At 39.2% G+C, this 27693-nt stretch overlaps 1 protein-coding gene across 4 annotated transcripts in view; it reads left to right on the top strand.

The window, feature by feature from the left end:
• TEX2 (testis expressed 2) overlaps positions 1-27693 on the top strand; it is a 112744-nt gene that overhangs the window by 57994 nt on the left and 27057 nt on the right. For all 4 annotated transcript variants that reach the window (XM_054046841.1, XM_054046839.1, XM_054046842.1 and 1 more), the window contains exons 3-7: positions 13265-13465; positions 15502-15838; positions 17179-17426; positions 22785-22934; positions 26848-26947. In XM_054046841.1, coding sequence (XP_053902816.1) covers positions 13265-13465; positions 15502-15838; positions 17179-17426; positions 22785-22934; positions 26848-26947 — 1036 coding nt within the window. The remainder of the gene's footprint in view (positions 1-13264; positions 13466-15501; positions 15839-17178; positions 17427-22784; positions 22935-26847; positions 26948-27693) is intronic.

A 27693-nucleotide genomic window follows, 5' to 3' on the forward strand; every position in this document is an offset into this window, starting at 1 on the left:
CTCGTTACCTTTTTCCTTTTTTTCTAGCATCTTGGAAGCTTTAGGATCCCCTTTGATCCTAGCTCAGCCTTAGGAAGATGAAACCATTCTATGGAGCCAGATGGGGGTATTCCCCAGTTGATGGCTCCCCTGCACTGGTTACTCCAGGAGCCTTATCTTTGCCATTGTTTCATTTCCTGTGGGTTTCATCCTTTACAGCCTTTTTTTATTCAACTCTTGGCATTCAGGCAGATTGATATCAAACGGATTACCTGAGGGCCATATGATAGTTATAAAAATATTACACACAACATCTTAATTTTCCACAGGAATACTTTAGTTCCTAATCAGCGGATAGTGAATATTTTGGATGACATTGTATTTATAGCAGGTGTGCTCAGATTTTGCCAAACTGAGAACTTGCTGAGGGTTCGGCAGTAACTAAGATGCATAAAATGACATGTTACTTACTTCAAGAGAGAACATTGCATACTGGGACCTGTAGTTTCTGTGAGTTCCTAAGATGAAGGTTACTGCAAACCACATTGTAGAATTCTGTGGCCTAAATTTTTGATCTCTCCAGATTAAATGCATGAAATAATGAGGGAAGTGACTAGCATGGTTGTAGCACTTCTGATTTGCTGCCATTGGATTGTAAGTGGATGCTAATTTTAGCAAGCTAACATGGAAACTCTCGACCTTTCTGGTTAAGTAACTAATAAAACAGCATAACATCCGTTTGTGTAGTTGATTATATTTGAAGGATTTCCGTTCTGATCAACTCAAGCAAGAGTCACCCACTGAAAATACATTAATTGCTGAAGCTATTGAACTGTGGGCTTTAAAACAGGTGAGGTTAACAGGAATTGCCAGTTTTCACTTCAGTCCTAAAAAGAATTCTTACTACCTCTCACAGAAACTCCTCTTTATTAACCTTCATCCAAAAGCTTCATATGAATAATGGCGGGAGGGTCTTCAGATGCTTGGAAGGCTGTGGGGAGGCTGGATAGCTTCAACCCATGTTTGTTAAACTTTCACAAGTATAGTCTGAGATGCACTGAACTGCTAACTTCTAAAAACATTGCTGGTGTGTACTTGAGGGTTCATTGATGTCATTTAGCACAGCTGTAGTTCTAAAGGGGATCTGAAGGAGAAGAGAGATAAGGTGCTAGTCAAACACAAAATGGAAGGCTATTCCAAGAGTAATGGTGGGCTTGAAAGAAGGTGGGAAGTCAAGTGGGAAAAGAAAATAAGCCCAGTAACAGTAGTTGGGAAGAAAAATAAGAAATGAGAGAGGGCAAACGTGGGCAGGGCTGACGTTTGTGCAGAGCTTAGTGAGAGGCAAGGAGCTTGAATTTGATGTGGTAGAATAGACTAAATATATACAGGTTATTTTGATGATACATATTTAGTCATGAAATTCTCAAGCATTGAATACATTAGTTTAATCTGTGTATTGAAATGGCAGTGTTCTTAGCAGGGACTGAGTTGGCTTCTGTTAAAATCATTTTCCAGTGCTGCATATGATTTAACTTTAAGAGGGTTTTGTTGGTGCGTAGGGGGCACTTTGTATGATTGCTAACAAGCTAATGCAATGTGCTGTATTGTTTAAGTTTCAATGTGCTTATGTGATAGAGTTTCAGTTTGAGGCTGCTGCTGTCCCTAGGCAGAAAATTCTGTGTACATAGTGTTCAAATACTCTAATATGAAGCAGTGACAGGGAAGAGGATCAGCACTAGAGGCGGATTAAACCGGGTGTACTTTGGTGCTCTCAAATCAAATCACTTTATCTGCATCATATTTACCTCTGAGAATAAAGTTCACGGTGCAGATGAGGGCTCAGTCCTGAACTAGCACAGACCATGTACTCTGAGTACAGATTGGGGGGGAAAACGGTCCTGAATTTTGAATCCTTTTAGAATCTAACAAGAATAGTCTTTGGCCAAATATTATATAATGTGATGGGAGATATTAGGGTTCTCCTTTATCACATGGGAAAATGTCTTTATACCTTAAATAGTTTACTGCAAATGTGAACTTGGGAAATACGAATTTGAGGATTTTTCCATATGAGTTTTTCAGGGCTGGATCCATCTTGAATACTTCTGGGCTTTGGCAGGCAGATACACTGCTCTCATTTGATCTGGCTAAGTGGTACCATTTTTCTCTCCTTGCTGTTCTCTCTTGCACCAAAAGCCATCCTCCTTGCCACCTTGTTGACCTATCATCCTACCAACTTTTTATCTTGCCAGTTACTACTTTCTGAATGACGACTTCATCCTCAAATCTGCAAGAGCTAGTGAGCAGAAGGTTGGATTACAGTTGATGCTAAACATCCTGAGGCGTATCTGTGCCACCTCTTTCTTATCCTGTATTTCAGATTTAGGTAATACATTTATATGAAGGGTGGGGGGGATATAGGCGAGAGGCTTATCAGGACCATCCAATTCAGCATGATTCGTGTATCAAGTATCTATGGTGAATATTGCTGAACCGCTCAGTCTGCTTCAGTGTATTTGCTCTTGATTAAGTTTTTTGTGTTTGGAAAAACTCTTCCCGACTTCACGTAAAGTTTTGGTTTGGGGTCCATGCCTGGATTAGCATGAGCAAAACTACACTAGCATAGTACTTCAACTTTATTTAGATTACGGTATCAACAAAAGTCTACAATAAGGATCAGGGACTCATTGTGCTAGGTATTCTACAAATAGAGGTAGATGCGGCCCCTGCCCCAAACAGCTTAATTTAAGAGAAGACTAGAGAGGGAGGGGGAAGGGAAAATAACAGGAGTGAAGTGTGAAAGGAGTCACAAATGTAATATTAAGATGACATGTTTACATAGGCCAAGAATGAGCACAGCTTGATTATCACTCTGAAAGAAAAAAAAAAAAAATCTTGGTGCATTTATTGGAAAAAAAAAAAAAAAAAAAAAAAAAAAAAAAATTTTGCTACCTGCCTATTTTATATAGCTTAAAAGAATACTCAACTAATTCTTTTAAACCTCATATTTCCAGCAAAGTGGGGTATGTTTTTTGTTTGGGAAGGTTCACATCTGTATTCAGAATGTATTGCTTGAGCAATCTTTAGTCAACCTTAGAAATGATAATCACCTTTACCTGTACAAACTCAATAGGCTGTGTCAGAAACACCATCTGTTATTAAAGGTCTCTTGACTTTGCCAGCATGTCTTATTACATCTATCTTAAAATATGCTCTCTATTAATAATCTAGCCAATGCACAATTCTGACTGCTTTATATTTCAAGCAATGATACAGACGTTTTTTAGACGCCTAAGTGGAGAAGGCCAGGTTGGTTAGACCCAGCATTTGACCTGCCGTACTGTCTCTTTTAAAAACAAACAACAACCCCAAAACTATTCTTCTGTCAATGAAATAATTAACAAAATGTAGTTGTTTATGTTGGACTTGCAAAGTGATTTTCCAGGAATTTTCGCTTTAGTGAGCGAGGGGAAGGGGCGGGACTAGGGTGTTCAATTTTGTGCGACTAGAAAGTTGGCAACCCTACCACTCCCCCCCCCCCCCACACACATACATAAAAAAAACTCTGACTGCTAAAAAGGAACATTCTTTTTCTCTCCATCTGTACCTGGTTCAGTCAAAAAACCCCTCAACTTGATAAAGTAAAAATATTTACAAAAACCAAGGTCCAAAGGTTTATGGTCTTAACATGTTTATCTTCTGAGAGCTCTGGAGAACAGTGGTTTCTGGCCTGGCCACCTCCCGCTGAATCAAATTCCTGGGCTTTTTCACCTTCTGCAATTGCCTCCCCCCTTAACTCAGCCTGACCCCAAATAGTGCTCAGATGTTGCAGTTCAGCACTGAAGTCAGGCAGCACTGAAGAGAGAAGCTCGTACTGAATCACATTCATGCCGATAGCAAAAGGATAAAGGGGAATAAATCTTCTGTTTCTCATTGTAGGAATCTCTGGTGCTACTTCCCATTACACCACATTCAAGTGGGTTACAGAGAAATTATCCTACACAGGTTCAAGGCAGCTGTTGATTGCCATTGCCAGGGAGCAAGAAAGAAGATGCTGCTTGCCTTACTGTGGAAAAAGGAGCAGGCAGTGAGGCATCAAAGCTTGCAGATGATGCAAGTTTCCTCAAGATAATTTAGTCCAAAGCCGACTGCAAGGAGTTACAAAGGAGTTTTGCAAAACTGGGTGACTGGGAAACAAAATCGCAGACAAAATTCAGTATTGATAAATGCAAAGTAATGCATACTGGAAAACAACATCCCAACGATCCATACAAAATGATGGAATCTATATTAGCTGTTACCACTCAAGAAAGAGATATTGAATCATCATGGATAGTTCTTTGAAAACATCTGCTCAATGTGCAGAAGCAGTCAAAAAAGCTAACAGTGTTAGGAACTATTAAGAAAGGGATACATAATAAAACAGTAGATATCAAAATGTCACTGTATAAATCCATGATACACCCACACCTTGAATGCTGTATGCAGTTCTGGTTGTCCCATCTCAAAAAAGATATATTAGGATTGGAAAAGGTGCAGAGAAGGACAACTGTTCATGATTGAAGGCCTGTTCTTCCACATCCTCTTTAGTGCTTTACTGCAATGGTTCTCAAACAGGGGTAGGCGTACCCCTGGGGCTACATAAAGGTCTTCCGGGGGTACATCAATTCATCTAGATATTTGCCTAGCTTTACAACAGGTTACAGAAAAAGCACTATCGAAGGCAGTACAAACTAAAATTTCATACAGACAAAATGAGAAAGTAAGCAATTTTTCATTAATAGTGTTCTGTGACTTTTTTTTTTTTAAATATTTTTGTGTCTGATTTTATAAGCAAGTAGTTTTTAAGTGAGGTGAAACATGGGGGTAGGCAAGACAAATCACTCCTGAAAGCGGTACAGTAGTCTGGAAAGGTTGAAAACCGCTGCTGTGCTGTCCTTTTAAGTTCAAATGCTTCTTTATATTTGTATTTGGCACATAGTGTTTTAAGAGGAGGTGACTAGTTTTAATTTACATGCTTGAGAACTCTGAACGCCTGAGTCCCCTTCTCTTTTCCCCAACTAAATAGTCTTGTTTCATCCTATTGATTTCTGACCCACAATTGTAACTACCTTTGTCTTTCCTCTAAGTCTTTCAATCAATACTATCTTGGAGGTTCAGATTATGTCCTCTGTCTTTATTTGCCTGCAGGAAAAAAAACCCAAAATTTTAAATTGCAGAGCCTGGTTTTAGCTGCTGATTTAGCTATGCACTTACTTGGTTGTAGCAAAAAGCATCCTTCAGATCCAACAGGACATTTACATTAGAGAGTAACTTGTTCTGCCTGTTTTGTATTATGGTCATGAACAATAGTTCTTGGTACTTGTATAGCGGAGCGTAATCCACCAGCAGAAATCATAGGTAATGCAGGAGGCAACTACTTCAATGACCTACTATATAAATGCATAGATGAACAATGGAGATCTCAAATTATGCCTTAAAAACCCAAGTTTTACAGGCCACTTTTTCATCTATGTATTTATCTGTAATCAAGTTTTTTAATGTAAACGGTTGTCAATTCTAGAGGTAAATTAAAATTTGAAAGGCTCTTCTGTATGTTATGTTTTCCTTCCTTGTCCCTTAACTTAAAATGACTAATCTTTGGCTACATGAATACTTAATGTTTGGATTTGACTAATTAAAAGAATGACTATTTATAGGATTAGTCTGGGAGTAATTGTCAATCATGGAGCACAGCTTTGATTTTGACTTGTAAATTTTGTCCCTTGAGATCTTGTAAAACTCACCCATAAAAGCAGTTGGAAATTTAAAAATTCCCCCATTTGAAAGCTATTGCTGAATGGTCTTGGTAAGTGTGTGTGTGTGTGTGTGTGTGTGTGAGAGAGAGAGAGTTATCTAGGACCTACGGAGTCGTTAGGTGTGAAATCTCTGTTATAAACATAGAATTCCCTAGTTTTCACACCCTTTTAAATAACTACAGCAGTAAATTCAGAAAAACTATTCCTGAAGTAGCTGGTCATCTTTACGAGTGAAGATTTTTGGTCTGGCTGAGTTAGAAGAAAGAATGGCTATGGGGGTAAGGCACAATACCAGGCATCAGCAGATCTGGGTTGTATTCATGGCACTGGAGCAGACTTCCCGTGTGTTCTTGAGCAAATCATTTACCCTTTTTGTGTCAGTTTCCTAATCTATACAAATTACAGTGTTTACCTCATGAGTGGGTTGCAATGCTATATTTAGTGTTTGTAAAGCATGCTGAAAGCTCAGATGGAAGATGCTATCTAAATGCAAAATATATTAGTTGGCCTTTAGATGTTATCCAGTAAGTATCTGTGTAGCAAAAGGAAGTTGTTTAGTTCTAAAAGTAGAAAAGTAAGGTGTCTTTTGAATGAGAGGACAAAAGCAAAGAGGTTAGGTCTCAGTTTCTATCTACTATAATACAGGTAATATGAATTAAAAAGCCCAAAGCCCCTAATCAGAATAGAGGGGCTCTGTTGCACTTGGCACTGTACAAAAATATATTGTTGTAAAAGGCAGTCCCTACCCCAAAGAACTTACAATCTACTTTGTTAGGAAACGGATAGCTTTGAGTGTAGCAAACTTTGGTTTATTGAAACGGTGTACTTTCAGATGGTGTTTCATCTATGCACTAGATTCAGCTTGCGGTGCAGAATATGTCCACTGGCACAGAGTTCAGTTTCCTCTTAGGCCTATGATTCAGCAATATAGTCAATGTCCATTTTGAAGTCAGTTCTTTCAAGTATTTGATTCCCCCAAAGCCTTGCATTAATATTGAATTTGCTGATCTTATGCCTTGAAACACTAAGCCGAGGCTCATGGAATGGACCAAATAAGGAACTAGTGTAATTCAGTTCAAGTTAGTGGAATTGCGCCATGGTTGAATTTGGCTAATGTGTCTGGAATTCACTTGGCCACAGTCCATTCAGTTGGCCACAGTAATTGATGAAGTTTGATTGCCAGAAGCTAATGGTTCAATTATGTTGTTGGAGCATAGATAAATTTAGTAAGCCTTTTCTAATTTTTTTTTCTGTTTATGGATGCTAAGCTTTATTCCGTCATGTTTATGCTTTATATCATGCACAGATCATTTCCTATATTTAATTTATGCCAGATTCCCCACCCTGTGTTTAGGTTTATCAATTTTTACACCTTTTATGCAATGAAGGTACGACTTTTAAGTCTGGAGACATACGCTTTTTTAAAAGGGGGGAGAGGAGCACTTACAGGGACAAGTGGACTTCTGAGCATTTTTTGAAAAAATGTATTAAAGTGTATTAATGGTTAAAGTGAGAGAGACATATTCCGTTCCTGATAATGCCATTGAGGTTTTTTTTTTTTTTTGTGACCTTGGGCAAGTCTTTTTAACCTCCCTGTGTCTCTGTATCCCCTATCGTTAACTGGCTACCTTTTGTAAAGTGGCTTGATATCTCTGATTTGAAAGATGCTGGTACAAGGTATCTTTTTCTTTATCTTCCCCATTTTATCAAGCAACGTATTCTTGAAATGAATTAATTACAAAAGAGTAGAAACAACCTACGAAAGAGGAATTGTTCTGATGACTGCATATCTATCAGATTTCGCAGGCATTTCTGGACCTCAGTACTGGGGCTTAAAATGAAATCAGTTTAGTGCTAATGTCTGCTAATCAATCTCTGTGAAAGTGGTGCCAAGTGACTCTTGGAGGAAGTGATATTTTGAATTCTGGCTCATGTTGTGAAACTGGCTGGCTGATGTTTTCATTTATGTGCTTGATGGTATCTTTGTGCAGAAAACCTGGAACACTTTGGCTTGTCAGTCATAATACTGTTCCAAGAGGCAGCCTCAGTTTTTCATGTTGAAATCTTGGGCATGTTATAGTTTAACTGTACTGTATTAAACTGTTATATTGAAATTATCTAATATGTCTGATTGCTTAAGTGTGGTACTAAAGAGCCTGATTCTGCAGCTCTTACAAGAGTAATCCCAATGGTTTCAATGGGACTACAACTCAAGTACAAAGTTGCAGGATTGGGTAGGTGGTGAGGGAATACATATATAAAATGTTAGTCCATCTTAACCTAAATTACTTGAGTTTCTTGTGAGCGCTCTTTAGAAGTATGCCTTCATAGGAGATTTAGGACAGCCTATGGTACTGGTAAGGCAGAGGTCACACAGTTCATTAAAGCCAGAAGCTCAACATTTACTGTCTAATAACCAGGCCAGGTCCTGTTAGTGTATCTAGCTGTTTTAACAGTATGGCTGACCTTTCCTAAAAGCAGTTTCACCTAATGTTTAACAAAGCACTCTTCAATTTAGTTATTCTACTGATAGCCAGACAATTTCTCCTATTCCATCCTCTAAACAAAACTGCTCATCTCTAAAGATGGAGATCATAAGATCACTGTCCATGGCAAACAGCTGCAAAGTCGTTTGACTGTTCCCATTGTCCTCCCTGAGTTACTAAATTTCTTAATTTAACTGCTTCAGTAGTACCAAAAACCAAACCATACAATCTCCTCAAACAACAATGAAGTCAATTGTTGATGTTCCAATAGCCTGGGATAATGCATCTGTCTCTAATGGATTATAGTGATGGAATTGCTATATTTAAAAAACACAGTCCATTAATTTAATTGTTTTGGACACGCTGCAAAATAGGTTGCAACATGGGTTGAAAATATGTGCCCATCTGCACTGACTATTTTTCAGAGAGAGGAGAAATTTCAGAAAGTAACTAAATTGCTTTAAAAATATGAGAATTAGAGAAAAGAATCTTGTTCTCCAAAGGTTTTATTCTAAACTAAACATGCAAAAACACCTTCTCCCCTCCCCTCCCAGCAGATTTATTGATCAGCCAATTAAACTTGAGGTAAAATAGCAGATAGATATTCGGAAAATACTTCTGCATCAGGCTTATAGCTTCAGATTAATTAACAAAGGTCACTTGAGAAAGAATTCTCACTTGACTTCAAGTAATGCAGCTTTTCATCTATTCATGGACCTGTTTAAATTTATTTGCTGTTAAATATCTTGAAATTTCAATGTAAAAAGGAAACTATGCTTCCTTACAAGTCAGGAAACCTCAGAACTTGTATACACACATATTTTCTTTGGAGGAAGCTGGGGTGTGAATCTTCCCTGTAATAGCCTGTGCACGCTAACTGTTTGTTTGTGTGGACTCTGCTGATGCACATTAATAGTTCATTAGTGTGCTTTGAAACCGGGTTAACGTGCAGTGTCCACACAGACCGTTAATGTGTGGCACACTGGTGCAAGATAGAATTGCACCCCAGCTTGCTGCGAATTGAAGGTTCAGGTAGAGTGACCCTCAGAGTGTAGAAGTATTGTATCAGACATTATATCCTAAAGTGTTGATGATGGCCTGGATATTAGTTAAGTAATAGCTAACTTGAATTTCTTAACTCTTTTGTAGCTTTGTTCTTTGCACTAAACTATAAGTGTGCATACTACCCATTGTCTTGTTTTATATGCTGTTTGCCATTCTCTGTGTCCTCTTATGCAGGAACTATGTATGAATAATGGATAAGATTTTCAGAAGTGACCATTTCTGGGTGCCCAAATGGAGATATGTCAGGTATCCAAAAATCACTAGTCACATTTGAAAATCTTTGCTGCCATTCCTGTATCCCCAGTAAAATGATGTTTGGAGAAACAGCATGTATTGAATGAAGAGAGAGCCTCTGTTTGGGTTATTGAATAGAGAGAGAGAGCAAGCAAATGATCAGGACAGGATTTTTAGAAGTGTTCGTTAGACTGGCTGATTACAGAGCTTATCCAGTTATTTTAAACATAAAGCTGGAGCACATGGCAGAAATCAGTAAAGCTGTATGGGTCTCTTCTAATTTCATTATCCAGCCATTCTGAGAAAAGAGTCAGGAATATATAAACAGAGGAAAACAAGATGCTGGTTTAATTTTGTCTGATTGCTTTCCAACTAAGAGTTTATACGTGTGGAAAAAAATGGGACCACCTTCAGTGGTGTCTCTTGCTATGTAATGATGTTGTGTTAAGGAATCTTCTGTTGTGGTGCAATCAACAAGTACTATATTGTGTCTAATTATGCAGAATTGATACAGTATTCCGTGATGGAGTGATTACTGACTGGATAGGAAGGATCATGTAGTGGATAGGGCACTAGATGGGGACTCAAGAGCCAGGGGTTCAATTCCCTGCTCTGCCACAGATTCCTTGTATGACTTCATGTGAGTCATTTAATCTACCCTTTTCCTCCGTTCCCTGTTTCACAGATCAGGATAATATTTTCCTACTTTCAGAACTGTTGTGAGGATAGAATTAATTATGATTGAGGCACTCAGATATGCGGTCACACAAGTATCTAGACAGAATAGCAAAGTTTATGCACTTTGCTTCTCTAGTTAGTGTAGTATTTTTAAATTATGAAAATCCATTGTCTAAAGTTTTCACTCTTATAGTCTGAGCTCCTTAATCATCATGTGATTGGTAGAACTCTGCTCAATTGGAAGGTTTTTTTTGTTTTGTTTTTTGTTTTTTTTCCCTTGATGACAACAGTAACAGAACGGAGCATGAGCCATGCATCATCTTAGCTGCCATGCGCCCCTTGCTGAACATTCCAGTCAGTTCTGTCTTAACTGTGGCCAGTACTCGGTCTTTCTTTTGCAGGTATGATACCTAGAAGGAAGGAAAACTACTCACCAGCTTCAAGCTTCTCAGTGAACCCTAAGAGATGTTCCAATAAGCTTCTTTTATAGACTGGACTCCTTCCTAGTCTGGGCCCAATCCTTTCCCCTGGTACAATCCTTGTTAGTTCCAGCTCAGGTGGTAACTAGGGGATTTCTCATGACTGGCAGCCCCCTTTGTTCTGTTCCACCCCCTTTTATATCTTTGGCACAAGGCGGGAATCTTTTGTCTCTCTCTGGGTTCCCACCCCTCCTTCTAAATGGAAAAGCACCAGGTTAAAGATGGATTCCAGTATCATGTGACATGTGCACATGTCCTGTGAGCCCCCCCTCCATTCTTCCAGGACTGGCCCGTATGCAGTGGAGGCTTGCAGGTAAACCGAGCTGAGGATTGGGGCAATAAATCTACTATTTGGACTTTGAGTCGAAAGGCTCTAATGCCAAATGTTCTTCCACTATAGAAGATCACCAGGATAGTGATCCCTCGGGGAAATACAGCATCTTTCCCTCAGGTATTACAGAAGTTGTCCAAAGCAGCTGACTTTGTAGATTCCTGTACCAGTTTTAACTCAAAAGACAGTTAAGGGACCTGGACCTGTAGTCTCATCTGCCAGGGTTGCTGTGCCCTTGCACCTGATCTTGGGCAGGCGCACTTGATGAAGGTGTGGCAGACTCCCCCTTACACAGCTGCCCACACCTCAAAGGTGATCAAAGTATATTGTTCCATGAGGGTGCTGCCAGCGTAACCCTCTTTCGCCTATGAGAGCTTGCTGATGGAGTTGGCTGGCCCGGGCTAGAGGGAAGACCTACCACACGTACAGGACTGCACCCTGAACAAAAGGGTTTTCTGGTTTGTTACTGCCTCTCTTTGTAAGGTGGACTATCAAGACTTTTATGGCCAAAGGTTCAGTGGAGATGGGAAGAAAGCTTGATTTTTCTTCCCCAAAAGAACCCCCCCCCCCAAAAAAAAAAAAAAAAAGTGAAGCTAGGCTGAGGCCATTGGTATAGTGTGAGCTGTCTCTGGTGTTGGTGCAATGTTGGCTAGAGCCACTGCCTCAGAAGCATGCCCATCTGTCAGTATGGCCGTAGGAAGTCCAGAGAAAGCTCAAAGATCTGCATTACACTAGAGAACTTCTTTGGGGCGGAGGTGGAACTTTTACATGAGCCATATGGATACTCTGGGCTTGCACAGAGTAACACACTCTGATTGTAGGCAAGTCTTGTGATGTCCTTGTGCTTTGATAATTCCAGCTGGAATTTCTGGATGAAATTCAAAACTCAAATGAAAACTAGTTGCTATGTCTGCTGTGGAACTTTTTGGCTTAATAACTTCCAGAAAGGAAGGAGGGTGGGCCCAATACAAACGAACCCTGCTGTGCATACTGTAAATCATCATGCCTTTTACAAACTGTCTCCTTGATGCATTTTTATTTCTGTATGTGAAGGCTGGTTATCTCCACTGTAAACAAAACCCAAATACAAAATGGCTCTAAAAGCGAGTTTAGGTGTTGGTGAAATCTAAAAGCAGACTGTATGTGTTTTAAATTGAAATGTCAGATGTGTGACTTAGTGAGGTGGCTACTGAACATATAAAATAGCTCAATTTTCCTAGTGTTTTGTTTGTGGGTATTAGTGAAAATGCAAATAGGTAGTGAAATTAATATAATCTAGGCACCATTAATTGGTAGTGGCATCTAAGAGTCCTCAGAAAATTGTGCAATGTCTGTTCTGAGAAACTGTCTGGCACCAGCTCCCAATGAAGTAAATTGGCCTTAGAATATTGTCCTGTTTTTTTTGTGTAGGAGATTATTTTTTAAATTGGCTATAGTGCTGCAATAATATGTAAATTGACTTTTTGTATAGTGGCTTGTGTAACTTATTTTTAATAGGGTATTGAGAGATGTACGTTCATAGACTCTTTTCCTCCTCCCTTTCTCTCTCTGTCCCTCCCACGCCCTCCTTCAGTATTGTAAGGATTTCTCCTGTGCAGATTTAAGGCTTGACTGCAAGGTCCTGAGTAGCTTCACTTTCCATTGACTTCACTGAGCACTGAGGATGCTCAAAACCTTGCAGGACTTGGCTCGTAATGCACAAATGCAGGAGTCACTGTTAAGGTATGTCAGCTGGCAGACTATGACAAGGAAAAGATTGACTTCATGTCTCATGCATGTATGCTCTGGGTAATACACTGCTTCTTTCCTCCTCTGCCAAGTGCCTCCATTGGCTAATCTGGTACCCCTAGGATTGGGAATAATTACTTAAATATGGAGCTTTTCACCCTAGATCTCACAGCACTTTATAAAGGTGGGTAAGAAACATTTGTCCCTATTTATATAGATAAGGAAACAAAAAGGTGCAGAGAGGTGAACTGATTTGCCCAAAGTCTCAGACAGCCAGTGCTAAAGGTAGGAATAGAATCCTGCTTTCCTGATTTCACTCTGGTGCCCAACCTACTGCTTCATTGCATTCATCCATGCAATATGTGACATGAGGTGGGAAGGAGTCTCTTACTATAAATGGTTGACAACTATTTATTTAAAATTTTATTTTCATACTACATCAGGTTGCCAATTCAATATCAATTAACAAATCTTTCCTTTTTCTAGGGATGGATGAATGAAATTTATAATTATGATCCAGAAACTTATCATGCTACATTGACTCATTCTGTCTACGTGCGACTTGAAGGAAGCACCTTAAGACTTTCAAAACCCAATAAAAATATTTCCAGAAGGGCTATTTACAATGAATCGAAGCCTGATGTCACCTACATTGGCCAGAAAATTTATGAGCTTACGGACAGCAAGGTGAGTTCTATTTAGTTATACAGCTGATTGCTGTATAGTAAAAAGGTAGTCTCTCTCTATACTACATTATTAGTTGTTTAATTTCTGCTGTCATGTAAATGAAGATTATTTATGTACTGATTAGCTTTCAAAGTATTATGCTGGTTTAATCTGCGAGAGTAAAAGGGAACAGACATTAGCCAGTGGCTATTTCATACTGAAGACTGATCTATGTTTAATCTTTTTTATGGGTATAAAAATATTAAAACATAAACATTTTTGGGCTGGTATCTTTTTTTTACACAAGCCTTCCGTTACATTACCACATAGATGAATCTTGCTATCAAAAGAATAAAACCATCGGGGACAACGTTCAGAGCATCCTCTTGAAAAGTTAAAAAGGGGACTGGGAGAATAAATCAGCAGCACATAAGCAAAAGGACATTTAAAAACTCAACCCCCCTTTATTTCCTCACGTAAATATGCAGAGTCTTGAAACTGTGTGGCATGGGAAGATTGAGCATTCCTTCTCATATACATAAAACAATATGCATACAATATTTTAGAAATCTGCAATCAAATTTGCTTGTTTCAAGACTGCAAAAGGATTCAGAGCCCAGTCATTTTTGCTGTTGCACAAGTGGAGGGAACACAAATTGTGTGGATGCAGCAGAAGAGAGTGGGAGGTGGGTGGGTAGATGGATGAAAGGGATAGCTCTGCTGCATCATGTCTCTTCCCACTACAGTGCTGTGGAAGCTTCCCTCCAGGTAGGTGCATTATGGGTTCTGAGTTTCTGTACATCAAGACAAGAGTGGGAAGAAGTGAGGCTGGGAAATGTTTGCCCTACGTTGCCCCTCTCCCAAATTTGTGGGGGATCCCAGCATAAAATAAAATCTGACTACATCAGCATTATCTTGCATGATATCCCTGTGCATCACAAGGGATGGTGGCCACAGAAAGGTATTGGCAGCACAGGTGAAGGGGGAAACCATGCTACAGTGGAATCTGGGACTGGGGTAGAGAAGAATAAAGAAAACTAAAGGGGCAATAGGCAGTCATTGATCTCCCAAGATCTGCACACAGAGGGGGCCCAACTATTTCCATGATAGAAAGATGAGGTCGAAATTTGTAAAGATTACTGTCCTCTGTGCGTATTTTCTCTTGCTGGAAACATTTTAACTATAAGACTTTGAAATCACGATTGAGCAGTTTTATAGCTCAGTAGAACAGGACTTGGTTGTTTGATCTTAGTGGTATCTAAAATCTGACCAAAAGTAGCACGACGTTTTTGTTACAGAATCCATTACAGAGGGACAGTGTGCCCCAAATGCAATAAGCAAATAATGGAATTTAAGCTAAGCGTTACTTTTTAAACACACTGTGGGTATCTTTAGCAACATAGGCCTTTTTAAAGGAACAGTTGAGGTAAGAAATTTTTTCTTTAAAGAAATTCCTTCTTTCTACTTGCATTTGGGTGCTGTTTGCATTTACTCAGCTTGGAATATGACCATCAAATAGTTTTGCTTTCTGGTTCCTATGCAGTCACACAGCACCAGTATTGCAGATCTCGAGAATCCAAAAATCATGTGTTGGACCCCCAAATGTCATGAGACTTAAAGAACCCCAACATTATTTTTTTTTTTATCTTCTGGCTTCTGAGTCACATTTTCAAGATTTTGCACAACAGAGTTGAAAACCTTCTTCCTTTTTTTTTTTTTTTTTTTTAAATGAAAGCAGAGATGCTTGTGTATTCACGTGATTCCAGGAGTATAAACTACCTGAGCATGATCCGGTTCAAATAAGGCTTATTGCTAAGCCTCTCCATATCATTTGTTAGAAGCCTGTTGATCGACCAGTGAGTTGAGCATCCACCACCCCCATTAAACCAAGTGGGAACTGAGGTCATTCACCATCTTTGAGGTGAATGACCTCATCACTTAATGCACAATGCTATACATTAATATATAAGTGGAGAAGATATTGATTCATATGGAATTTCTTTTTTTGTTTTTGGGGTTTTTTGATCTATCTGACCCTCTCACTTTTTATTTCACAGATTTATCTGGTTCCCAAGAGTCTGGCTCGAAAACGAATTTGGAATAAAAAGTATCCTATTTGCATTGAACTTGGTAGACAAGATGACTTTATGGCTAAGGCCCAGACTGATAAAGAGAACTTAGAAGAAGGGTCACCGGCAGAGAACTTAGACTTAGGCAGTGAAGAATCTAAGAAACCTCAAGATGGGACAAAGCCCATTAGCCAGAAGGATCAGATACTTTATTTGTTTGGAAGAACGGGTAGGGAGAAGGAGGAATGGTTTAGGAGATTCCTTCTGGCTTCCAAGTTAAAGTCTGAAGCGAAGAAGCCTCTCAGCTTATGTGGCAACAAGCCAGGTAACCAGTATCTCTTTTTTTTTTTTTTTTTAATTATTATTATTTTTAATTTACTAAGGTACAGTTTTATAAAGGGAGTTACAATAAGTACAAAAAAAGCTTCCATAAAACTGAATGTCTGGCTTGTGTTGTTTGTAGTGAACCAATTTAAGCATTAGCTCTTAAAAAGCAAGTCTAAAAATAATCATGCAGAATTAGATATTCCCTAAAATTGTGATTTAAGTAGGTTTTTAGAGATCATCTGTTACCAAGATACAATTGTATGTGGTTGTAACCTCATACATATAAACTGTTACTTGAATAATTTTCTTTAGTATCAATTTATTTTCATAGTGCAAAGATTTGAATATTTTTACAAAAAGGGTTCAGTCCTCCACTATTGAAGTCAATGAGTTTTTTGCAGCTGACTTCGATGGATGTAGGAATTAGGTCTGTAAGTTTTTACTTGTATCTTCCCCCCCTTTCCTTTTTGTTAAAAAAATTAAAAGCCTTCCCATCGGGAGATTCACACAAATACATATTTTTGTCAATGGCCATGTATGCTGACAGTGCTCTTTTTAATTATTAAATCCTGTTGCCTTAATATCATCCGCAACTAACAAGAAATATGTGGAGGAACGTCTTCCTAATGACCCAAGCGTTAAAGTTCTTAAGTGTTGGATGCTTTTTAATTAATACTTCATTTGGTGTAATCCTAAATTTCCTTTCCCCCTCCCTATTATGAGTTTTTCTCTTGAAATGTGTAGACAACATCATTTCTAGAACATAGGTATCTGAAATGCAAATTCAAAACTGATATTTTGTACATTTCTCCTTAGGATTATAAATTTCAGATATTCAGATCCTTGGACAATCTGTTTAATCCTTATAGTCTAAAATTAAGTGTAGTCTGTACTTGCCTTAGGCACTCCCCAACAAAACTCTCTGAAAATCGAGCATCTGTTGTACAGGTGACCACAAACCTGCTTGCATGTGATTTGGGTAACTGAGGAGTTTGACATCTCCAGTTGCATGCATTGTTGCTGGATGTTGAATCGTTCTAAATACTGGCAAATTAGAGTTTCAGGCCATCTAAACATGTAACTATGGAATTTATTGTAGCCTTAAAAGAGTGATGGAAAAGCACTTCTTTGAATTGTACCTTTTATGAAATAAATTAAGCACAAGTAACCTTGTAGCCATATGTTTGGTGATGCTAGATTTTTTTTTTTTTTAGTGATAATCGTGCCTCATGCTTGATACTCTACAGCCATCCATTTTCACGTGGTTTGCTACTTGGTTTGCTGTTCTCTTCCCTTCTCCACCCTGTTTGTTAATGGCTGTTATTCCTTCTGCTTTAGGGTTCTTGCCATCACACAGTAGAACCAATAGCCAGTCTGGAATTCTTACGCACAGTCGCAGCAGTAGCAAAGGAAGCGGAGAAGAAATCATGTCCCAGCCTAAGCAAAAGGAGCTGGCAGGAAATGTGCGACAGAAAATGATTTTGGACTACAGTGTATACATGGCAAAGTGTGTTCCACAAGAAAATAAAAGCCCTGTGGTTAGTCCAGCCTGTAGTGCAGACAGTAGCCCTACTTCTGTGAAAAAGGTAAAAGCCCGGTGCTTAGTATACTTCCATGACACACATTTTAAGGTCCTGTTACTTTTTTAACACTTTTTGCTTTAAAAAGTATAGATTGTATAGAAGGGAAAAAAATAAGTATGGAAAGTGCAGCTGTGTTCTGAAACTGGCATTGTGAGGATCTGTGTTTGTCCCTTGCTTCCTTATAAAGACATTGTTTCTAAGTGCCAGCTCTTTAGGCTCAACCTGGGATCTCCAAAGTCTAGTTGTGGTCTCCTGGCTTGTGCGACATCAGTACCAAAAATGATTCTGTAGGCCAAGTTTTCCCTCAGCTGTTTTCCTTCAGTAGGTGTTAACACGGGGGTAACTGGGAGTGGCAGAATTAGTCCCTACAATAAATATGGAGTTACCTCTTTTGTTGATGGGTAAACCATGATACCATCCAGTTCACTCTCCTATAGCTGGGCTCATGCTGCAATAGTAAGAGTAGTAAAAAGACCATATCAACTAACTTTTGTTTAATGAAAAAAGAACAGGAGTACTTGTGGCACCTTAGAGACTAACGAATTTATTAGAGCATAAGCTTTCGTGGACTACAGCCCACTTCTTTTGTTTAATGTTAACCAGAGCCAACTAAAAACTTAATTGGTGTGCAGAAGTGCTGAAATCAGGAGGGAGTCATTTTTAGAGTTCCTTTTTCAGCCATAAATGCAATTTAGTGCTGAGTAATGAGAGTTTATTCTCATTAGCTAATCTTTCTTAGGGTACGTCTACACTAACCACCGGATCGGTGGGTAGTGATCGATCTATCGGGGATCGATTTATCGCATCTCATCTAGATGTGATAAATCGATCCCCGAACGCGCTCCCTGTCGACTCTGGAACTCTACTGCTGCGAGAGGTGGAAGTGGAGTCGATGGGGGAGCGGCAGCCGTCGATCCTGCACCACGAGAACGCGAAGTAAGTCAATCTAAGATACGTTGACTTCAGCTACGCTATTCTCAGCTGAAGTTGCGCATCTTAGATCGATCTCGCCCCTCCCCTCCCCCCAGTGTAGACCAGGCCTTAGGGGAGTTATAAAATATTCAGATATGTCCATGTATTTCCACCATCCCACAGATGGAATTATTTTATGATGAGCCCATCCTCGGATACATGTAAGTAGGGACTTGTACTGTGATGTTATTTAATGCATATTCTGTTTTCAGCTCAGAACGGCCAACAATTCAGTGGACTTTGATAATCCGATGAAGAACTTCGGTCCCCTTAGAGCCACTACACACAGTTGTTCTGCTTAGCTCTGCATTTATGATCTCTGGCAGTGTGTGTGTGTGCAATACGCTGGACGCTTCCATAAACGAACTGTTTTCCCTGTTCCTTCCCTCAACCTAAGTTGTGTTATCTAAAAGCTTCCACTATTCTCTTTTCTAAACTACATGGGAGTACACTAGGAATAAACACAAATTGGCTCAGGAACCTGCGATGTAGTTTTTCTATCCATGTTTCAAAAGCTGATTCATCTCTCCAATTCTTTATATCATGCAAGTGTATTTTTAAATTCACCCAAAGGAAAGTTTTTTTTTTTTTATTCATCTAGAGTGAAATTGTTGCTACATTGATTCAAATAGGGTCAGGATTTCATCACTGATGTAAATTTCATCTGATGACCTTTTGAGCGTTTGGTTTCCAAGACCAAGAGACAAGTTTCTAATGCAGGAGCCCTTCCAAGAGAGTTAATTGAGTGAAAGCAATGGAACTATCCACTTTTCTATTTAGATTGCTACTTGCTTTCAGATGCAACCTTCCACACAAAGACTAAATCATGGGTATTGTGTGTGTGTGTGTGTGTGTGTGTATGTATGTATGTATATTAAGTTTCCGTTTATAAAGGGTTACTAAATGATTAACACATGTTATAAGCATGTTATATATGTGAGTAGTATGTGTTATGAGTGGGTGTTGTAGAGAAACCATGGCTTATCAGGAGTCTCTTCACCTCTTGGACTCTCTAATTGCTCAACTATTTAGTAAAACACCTATTAATCATTCATTTATCCTTAATAAATGGAACCTTTAATATAAAATGTGACCCCAGTTTATTTAATATATATTTTGTGGCATGTAAAATAATCTGCACTTCAAGGCCCTCATACAGCTCATAGTTAGGGAGGACCACGTATAGTACATGATACGAGCTGATTTGGTGCTCATTGGCCCTGGCCAGGAGAGATCCTGGCCACTCAACCTCTGAAACAGTGCTGGCAAGAACTTGGGTCATAACAGAATTTAGCAATCCAGCAAATTCTCTTTTTGTATAAAGTCACAGCCCTTGGGAATATTAAGGTTGCAAAGAAATCCTGTTCAGCTGATTTCAGAGCAGCCACTGTGTCTAGCTGGTTGCTGTGCCAAAACAAGAGTTTGAAGCAGGGGGGATAAATATTAACTTAAAATGGTAAAAAAAAAAAAATGCTTCCTTGTTTGTGTATGGGGATATACATGTGAAATATCAACAACACAGAAAATTTAAAAAATAAACAAAGATACTGTGGAGCCAGGGGGAAAACTTGTAGCTAGTGAAACTAATTGCACTTCAAATCAAGTTATCACTTTACCAGAGTCCAGACTTGGGTAACTCGATCCTTCTGTCCTGAGTAAAATAACATGCCACCTCCTGTGGTCCTAGGCAAGCTGCCATCAGCACTATGCCCCTTTTTAATATGGCAGTTTTTAAATGTGTTTAGAATCACTTATTGTTAAGTTGTGGCGCTTCTCAGAGAGCACAAAATCTATGCATATCTTGTTTATAATTGGCATCTTAGGACCATCCTCTTGGTGCGCATAAAAGAATTATTAGACTGAAACGTGTGCCACGTATATTATCAGTGTCTCAGTTTATCACTGTAAATATACTGCCTGCTGCTGTTTTTTTCCCTATTAAACTTGTTTCTTTTTAATGAGATCTATAGTAGCATGGAAATGTGCAATCTACACTGCCTCAGGAAAATCAACTCTGCATCACCTCAAAGCAGAGAAGCTAGCATTTAAAAATCAATTTTATTTAATGAAAGTCCCATCAGTGACTCTTAATGCTAGCTTGACTAATGTATGTTCCACGACAATTTAGAATGTGGGGCTTTTCTTGCAATAAAATTCAAATGAGGCTTTTATATAAAAGGAACTTCTTAGAGCATTATTCAGAACATAGTCTCATGAGATTTCTGAGCAAGAACTTTCTCCATACACCATCCAAGAACTATTAGTTGTACTTGTCAGTTGCATTTTTTAATTAAAAAAAAAAAAAAAAAAGACCAATCTTTCTAATTTTGCATTAATTTTACAAGCAGCTTGGAAATGCATCACTAAACAGTATTGATTGGGAAATGTGGCAGTCACTTTCCTCCTCCTGTAAGTTTAAACATGCACATCAAGATTAAGTTGTCTGTAACAATAAACACATCTGAGATTTGTTTTTAAGCAAGAAATATTGAGTTCAGTTGACAGCTGGGGCAGCCTTTTGTAAGCTTAAGGCATCTCGCAGAATGGCCATTATCCTCCTGTCCAAATGTTTTAAAATCTCCCTCAAGTGAGCCATTAGCCTTATCCTGGAATTTGGGTGTGAAAGTTGATGCACACGTTTTTGAAGGGGTGGGGGAAGATGATTTCCTTCAAGGAAGCCATTGAGCAAAGCTCCATTAATGAATACATTCCGTTTGAGATACAGCAACTAAGGCCTGGTCTACACTACGACTTTAATTCGGATTTATACAACCTGTTTTCCAAATTCGAATTATATAAATTCGGATTAATCCCGTAGTGTAGACATACCCTTAACTTCTGCATTCTACGGTCTAGAAGTTTCTTTTAACTGGTGTATTTCTATCACTAATGGCTCCACTACAATTCTGCATGTATATTTGGAGCTCCCTACTCACAATATTAGTATTATAGTAAAACCTAGGGGCCCCAGTCATGAATCAGTCAAGTCCTATGACCTATGTTTTATGCTGGAGTTCAGACTAGATGATCACAATGGTCCCTTTTGGCCTTATCTGTGAATCAGGGCCCTATTGTACTAGGGACTGTACGAAACCGTGGTAGATGGTGTCTGCCCTGAAGAGCTTTCAATCTAAATAAAAGGTCAGTTCCTTTTGAGCAAGCATTTATTTTAAGTGTACTCAGTCAAAGGACTGACCATGTTCCTTTGAGCTTCTTGGGAGTAGATTTGGAGGGAGAGGAGAAGAATATTTATGCACACACTTCTCCCATGAACAATAATAGGAGATGTGTATATAATACAGTGTGCTGAAAGACTCTGCTTTAGGAGTCTTTGAATTAAGTTTTCCTGTACCTCTCCCCTGTTCTAAACTTTTTATAGAGAAATCACATACATTCTTTCTCTCCTCAATGTAGAGTTCAGACTCCCTGCATCTGAATCTGAAAGTGGAGGTGCGTACGTATTGGCATGTAGCTTTGGTTGGCTCTGCCTTTATAGCTGAAGTCAGAACGTTGCCGTATCAAATGGATTGTGTCTTAATTTGTTTGAGATTACTCTCAAATGAATCAAGACATGATCCATTCAGATATTGCTACAAAACTCCAAGCTCAGTGGAAAGAAAACCGTATAATTGCTTCAGACATACAGTCAAACGTCAGTGCTGTGGGAGATTTGCTTCATGTTGTCTGGTCATGTTGCATTTTTGTGCTTGAACCCCTGTAACTTTGCAAAGAATCATTTCCTAACCTATTTCCTCTCTCTCACTGATTCAGTCTTCATCTTTAACTGTATATAGCTCTGGTCATTCCATTAGTGGACTTTTGGACATAAAGTGGAGGAAGAATACAAAGGGATTTTTCCCTTCTATTGTCTCACGTTTTCCTCGTATTCCTTTTTTTCTGATTTAGTTTTGCTTCGCAAAAAAAATGTTTAGCTTTGCTTTCGGACTTTATAAGGCAAGTGGGTTTGGGCAGGAAGGAGACCTAAGCACTTGTCAGATTCTTATCTGCTGTGCTGTGGAATTTTGTATCTTTTAGTATGAAAAATGTTGGTTTTGCTGTTAGCATTAAAAATAGTCTGTGTGACTATCTGATAACTTGAATACCTTCATCCTTTGCTGCAAATGACTCCCAAATCTGTCTAGTTTAGGTCTCCACTGAGAAATTTTATTGCATTAACAGACACACACACGAGGGTTAACCATGATCAGTTTACATGATTTTGAAGATTATAGTCCTTGTTAAACAGTGTAGACATTATTTTAATATGTGTTAACGAACAGTATGAATTTCTCAGTGTAGACCAGATCTAGAGGGGAATGTTTCTTTAGGCAGTATGACTAGATTGTCTAAGCTGTGCTCCATAACTGAATGATATGTTTGTGTTGCCAGTTGCCAGATATCCATACGGTAGCTGAAGAAGAGGAACAGGAGGCATGGGTAAATGCTTTGCTTGGAAGAATATTTTGGGATTTCTTAGGAGAAAAGTACTGGTCTGATCTTGTGTCCAAGAAGATCCAAATGAAACTCAGCAAAATAAAGGTATCTCTCCTTGGGGGGGTTGCACTTCCTATTCTCCAACATAAAAAAGGATATTTTTTAAGTTTTTTGTTACATGATTTATAAAAAGTATTTATTTAAAAATACTTTTTGAAATAGTGTTTTGAGCCCTGTTAATGACAAAAGGAGTAGTTAGATGTAATCCTGCTCTGCCACAGATTTCACAGTGGCTTCTTGGTCACGTCACTTAATCTGATTGCAAAATGTAGATAGTAGTAATTGTTTACTTCATAGGGGTGTGGAGGCTGAATTCATGGATGTGTGCAAAACATATAGAGGTCCTCTGATAGAGGTGAAAAGTATTACTGTATTAGCATTAGGCAGTAGTAGTATAGCATTTTAAGCTTGCTTGACCAGCAAATCTCTAAGGCTAATGTTGCAAACCCATTGTGCTATAGTGTATTGTTTCTCTACTCACTGGCACATCTGAACAGGAACCCCCGATGAGGATTCAGGATTTCAGTGAAATGCAAACTGCTTTTAGAAATGGTATATTGACAACAGGAAGGGGTGGGGACCAGGTAGCTGTAATTGTGCCCATATGAGCACCCTTTAAATTCAGAAATCTGTTACAAACAAGGATTCTCTGTGGGAGTAGTGGTAAAGGCAGCAGCTATGTGAAGGGCAAAGGGGTATAATTGTGCTATCTAATGCACAAGCTCAACAAAGAAAAGGAGAGAGGGTTTTGACTGACTTTCGTGGTCTGCCCCTTGCATTCTCAAACTCTTCCAAATAGCAGCAGCTAATCACAGGTTTGTTGAACAACTCCTGGGGTGGGGTGGGGGTGTTTATCAGTCTGTTCCTAAACATAAAGGAAGGAGTGGACCTGCTGTCACCAGCACTGGAATTTAGTTGCCAAAACCAGCTGTGTGAGAGTGCGCTTTGTACTACCCGAAGTAAGCAATAAACTAATTCTACCCAGGGCTGTTTCCACAGCCACTGAAGCAAGCTATTCAAACATCTTGAGAACAGTTTGAGTGCAAAAAATTGGAATGGGGGAGAGAGAGAGAGAGGTGAAATGCTGATAAACACCATAAATGTATAGGGCACTACTCGGTTATAAATATTCGCTGCTATTACAGGCAAAGATATGCAATATATTTTCTCTCATTTGCTGCCCTTCTGCTGTTCTGGGCCTTTCACCTCCTTGGCAGTCAGTGCAAATTCAGTCTGCTGGTAACAAAGGTAGCCCCTCTGATGGTTTGGTGTCCTGTGGGGAATGTGTTCATGGTGTCAGTGCTGTCTCTTGTTGGGGGTTGTCCACAGCACAAAAACCCTACCCCACACAACAGGTACCCTAGGTGATCTAGCAGGAGGGCTTCACTCTTCAGGGTGGTGGTCTCTGATTTTGGGGCCTATGTCTGGTCCCTCATCCATTCACACATCCAGGCAGAGTTCCTCTAAGTGAAGTCCAGATGATTCCTCTGAGCAGTGGGTGTTGGCTGCAGTTCTTTGCTTGGTGTCTCTCTTTTGGTCCCTTGTTTTGACCCTGTGAACTGCCCCTTGTTCATTCTTTGTCCTCTATTAAGACCTGGGGTCTGTGGGCCCACTCTTATTTTTTTTGGGGGGGTGGGCCTTTTGTTTCAGTGGGCTCCATCCACTGACTCAAGGTTCAAATAAGCCAGTACTTCTCAGCTTTCTTTCACATCACTGTAAAAGTAAAGTGGGGGAAACGTGCGATAAATCTTCCATGCTGCTTCTGGACTTCATAGGTGACCATGTAGGTTTCCTCTAAAGTCTTAGAAATAAATTTTTCCTTGAGGGAAAGAGTCTGAATGTGGCACAATATCTTCCCAAGCTGCTCCTGGCCGTGTGGCCCTGAAACACCCCAGATGCCATAGTCTAGCCTTTAATATTTCAAATGTTTCACCTTGTTCAGCAATGACTACATAGTCTGTAAAGTGCATGGTGAGAGCCCCAAGCAATGGCATTACCATGTGACTCCCCCAAATAGTGGTCACCTATCAGTGGAGAATGGGAAGATGTTGGGCTCTTAGTTGCCTCCCTTTTGGGTCCTGGTACCTTGAATTGCTGAGGTTATTGTAATCTTCAAATTTGTGCTCATGGTGTTCTTGTTCAAGGCTGTCCTCACCTTATGTCAAACAGCACATTTAACCCTCTTCCTCTTGCAAGCTGCAGTACTTTATTATCTGACCTTTAGAGCAGTCTGATTACTGTGCAACCAGCTTAGAACAGACTCATCCCTGCTGAGCATCTTGATGTTAGGAACTTTCCCTTAATTTGGTTGGCTAAATTGCTGCCTTTTTCATTTCCCTCCCACACTTCTCCCCTTAATTCCTCCAGGAATCTCAGCAGGAATGTTATTACAGAAAATAATGCATCTGCCAGCTTTGAACTCTGTAATGCTGTCAGTGATGGCACCAATCTAAACCCAGCAGAAGTTCCCCTTGTCTACATTTGGTATTAATCCATGCTGCGATAGAGGGGGAATTACTGTGTCTTGGGCAAAATTAGAAAAGGCAGCATTATCCTGGTTGGGAACAGTGCTGCAAGAGACTCAGTCACATCAGCATAGGGCTTGTCTTCATTACCGTGCTACATCAGCGCAGCTGCATCAATGCAGCTGCACCCATGTAGAACATGTGGTGAAGATGCGCTTTGTCGACGGGCGAGCGCTTTCCTGTCAATGTAATTACTCCACCTAAATGAGAGGCAGAAGCTGTGTTGGCAGGAGACGCTCTCTTGCCGACTTAGCACAGTGTAGAAGTGCTTTAAGTCGATGTAACTTACGTGGCTCAGGAGGGTGGCTTTTTCACTCCCCTGAGCAACGTAAGTTACATCAACTGTAGCGATAGTGTAGACAAGCCTTAAATAATTTCTAATTACAGACTGCTTGAGTGTGTTCATAATGTACTTTCTCACCTACAGCATTTTCCTTGAAATTACTACTTTCCCCTAGTAAATAAAACAGCTGTTTAGCAATTTGTTTAATCTCTTCACTTAGGCAAGGAACATCTAGGAAGGAGGCAGAGAGGCAAAGTATGTGTACTGTGACCGATGAGCAGCATAGCACAGGGCAGCACGAGTTAGGGAATGTCTGAGCCTCCAGCAACAAGAATAGAAAAATGAGGGTTCCTTCACCATGTATAACACAGTTTAGGACATGTATGTGTTTGAAATTCTATAGATAAACACTGGGATTCAGAATGAAAGTACCTTTGCATATAGTGTTATAAAATATATTTATATCTTAATAATGTATATATGATTATCATTCATATGCTTTCGTTCTAAATCCCTGTTTTGTATGTTTGTGCACACGCAGGATATAGTACTAGTAGCGTGATGTAGGATAAAAGGCATAGACCCCAGGCAGAGTTTGCTGTGGATAAAAGTAGTGATGGTCTTATTATTTTAAAATATCAGTCTAACTGCAGAATTTCTCCACTAAAAAGTGTGTAACTGCAGTTGGATAACATGTTTAAAAACAAAAAAGGATCATTTTAAGTCTGGCAAACTGCCAAGTATCTACACTTCACTCTTGGTCTACACCTTTTGTTTGTTTTGACCAGTAGAGCATAAAGTTCATTTATCAGTCAAATGTGGGATACAAGTGTTTGACATGTATCAACCTAATGCTGTAGATTGAAATTTGTATTCTTGATTGGGTGCACACAACTGATTAGAATGGAAATATTAAAAATGCATTGGCTCAGAGTTTATAAACCAAGGCATCCTCTAAAATATCATTTTCAAATAAAGGAATGCTAAATCCTAGAATTTAAATTTCTGCATGTAATCGTCATTTGTGTGTCCTTTAATTGGTAACTCAGCTAAACGTTTTCTCAAATGTAATATACTTTAACCGCCTTCCAAATATCACAGAACACCTGGTCTCTTTATATTGATTTTTGTATTTTCTCCTTTCTTCCAGCTGCCATATTTTATGAATGAGCTAGCTCTAACTGAACTTGACATGGGAGTAGCGGTGCCGAAGATCCTTCAAGCCTTCAAACCTTCTGTTGATCACAAAGGTAATGATCACTTGGTTTGAACAGGAATTTTTTAGCTTGATGGTAAAAAGGATATTCATTATGTTTTGCATCTATTGCAGAATTAAAAGAACACTGTCAAGTTAAACCATATATTTTAAAAACACTTTACCCAGTGTTACTGATAACCTTTAAATTTTTGAAACTAACCATGTAGTTACACTTTACTATTTGTGACTTGTTTAATTTTTCCGTTTCATTCAATTTGGACACATAATTAGCTTCACTTGTGCTTATACTCCATTTTTATTTCTCATTTCCTGTTATTGTTCACTACTACAATAGATAGAAATAAACATTCCCTAGTATCCACAACCTAAACTATTTCTACTGAAATATTAAGAAAACACAAACAGAACCACCCCACAATGGTTTCTCTTATGTTTGGCAAAACCTTTTTCTAAACAAAGCACAAGATCTCGGCTTAAACTATCTGAGTGCTCCTCTCTTATTTTTGATTTGGCTACCATACCATTATTAAGAACGGATTTGTAAAGCTGTTGACATTCAGATTGCAGTGATTATAAAGTGTCTTTAGCACTCCAAATACGCTGTATGCCTGAAAAGTTGTATAGAAGATGTAGACTGGTGTAGGAGGCTGGGATCTGGTAAACCTGGGAAAAGCAGCCCACTTTGTGGGTTCTCTTTAGCAAAACTTATTCTGATGAAAAGCCGACTTCCCTCTTTTTCCAGTTCTACCCTGTGGAATTGCTGAGAGCAGAATTTGG

Source organism: Malaclemys terrapin, chromosome 13 (assembly GCF_027887155.1).
Source record: "Malaclemys terrapin pileata isolate rMalTer1 chromosome 13, rMalTer1.hap1, whole genome shotgun sequence".
NCBI lineage: Eukaryota > Metazoa > Chordata > Testudines > Emydidae > Malaclemys > Malaclemys terrapin.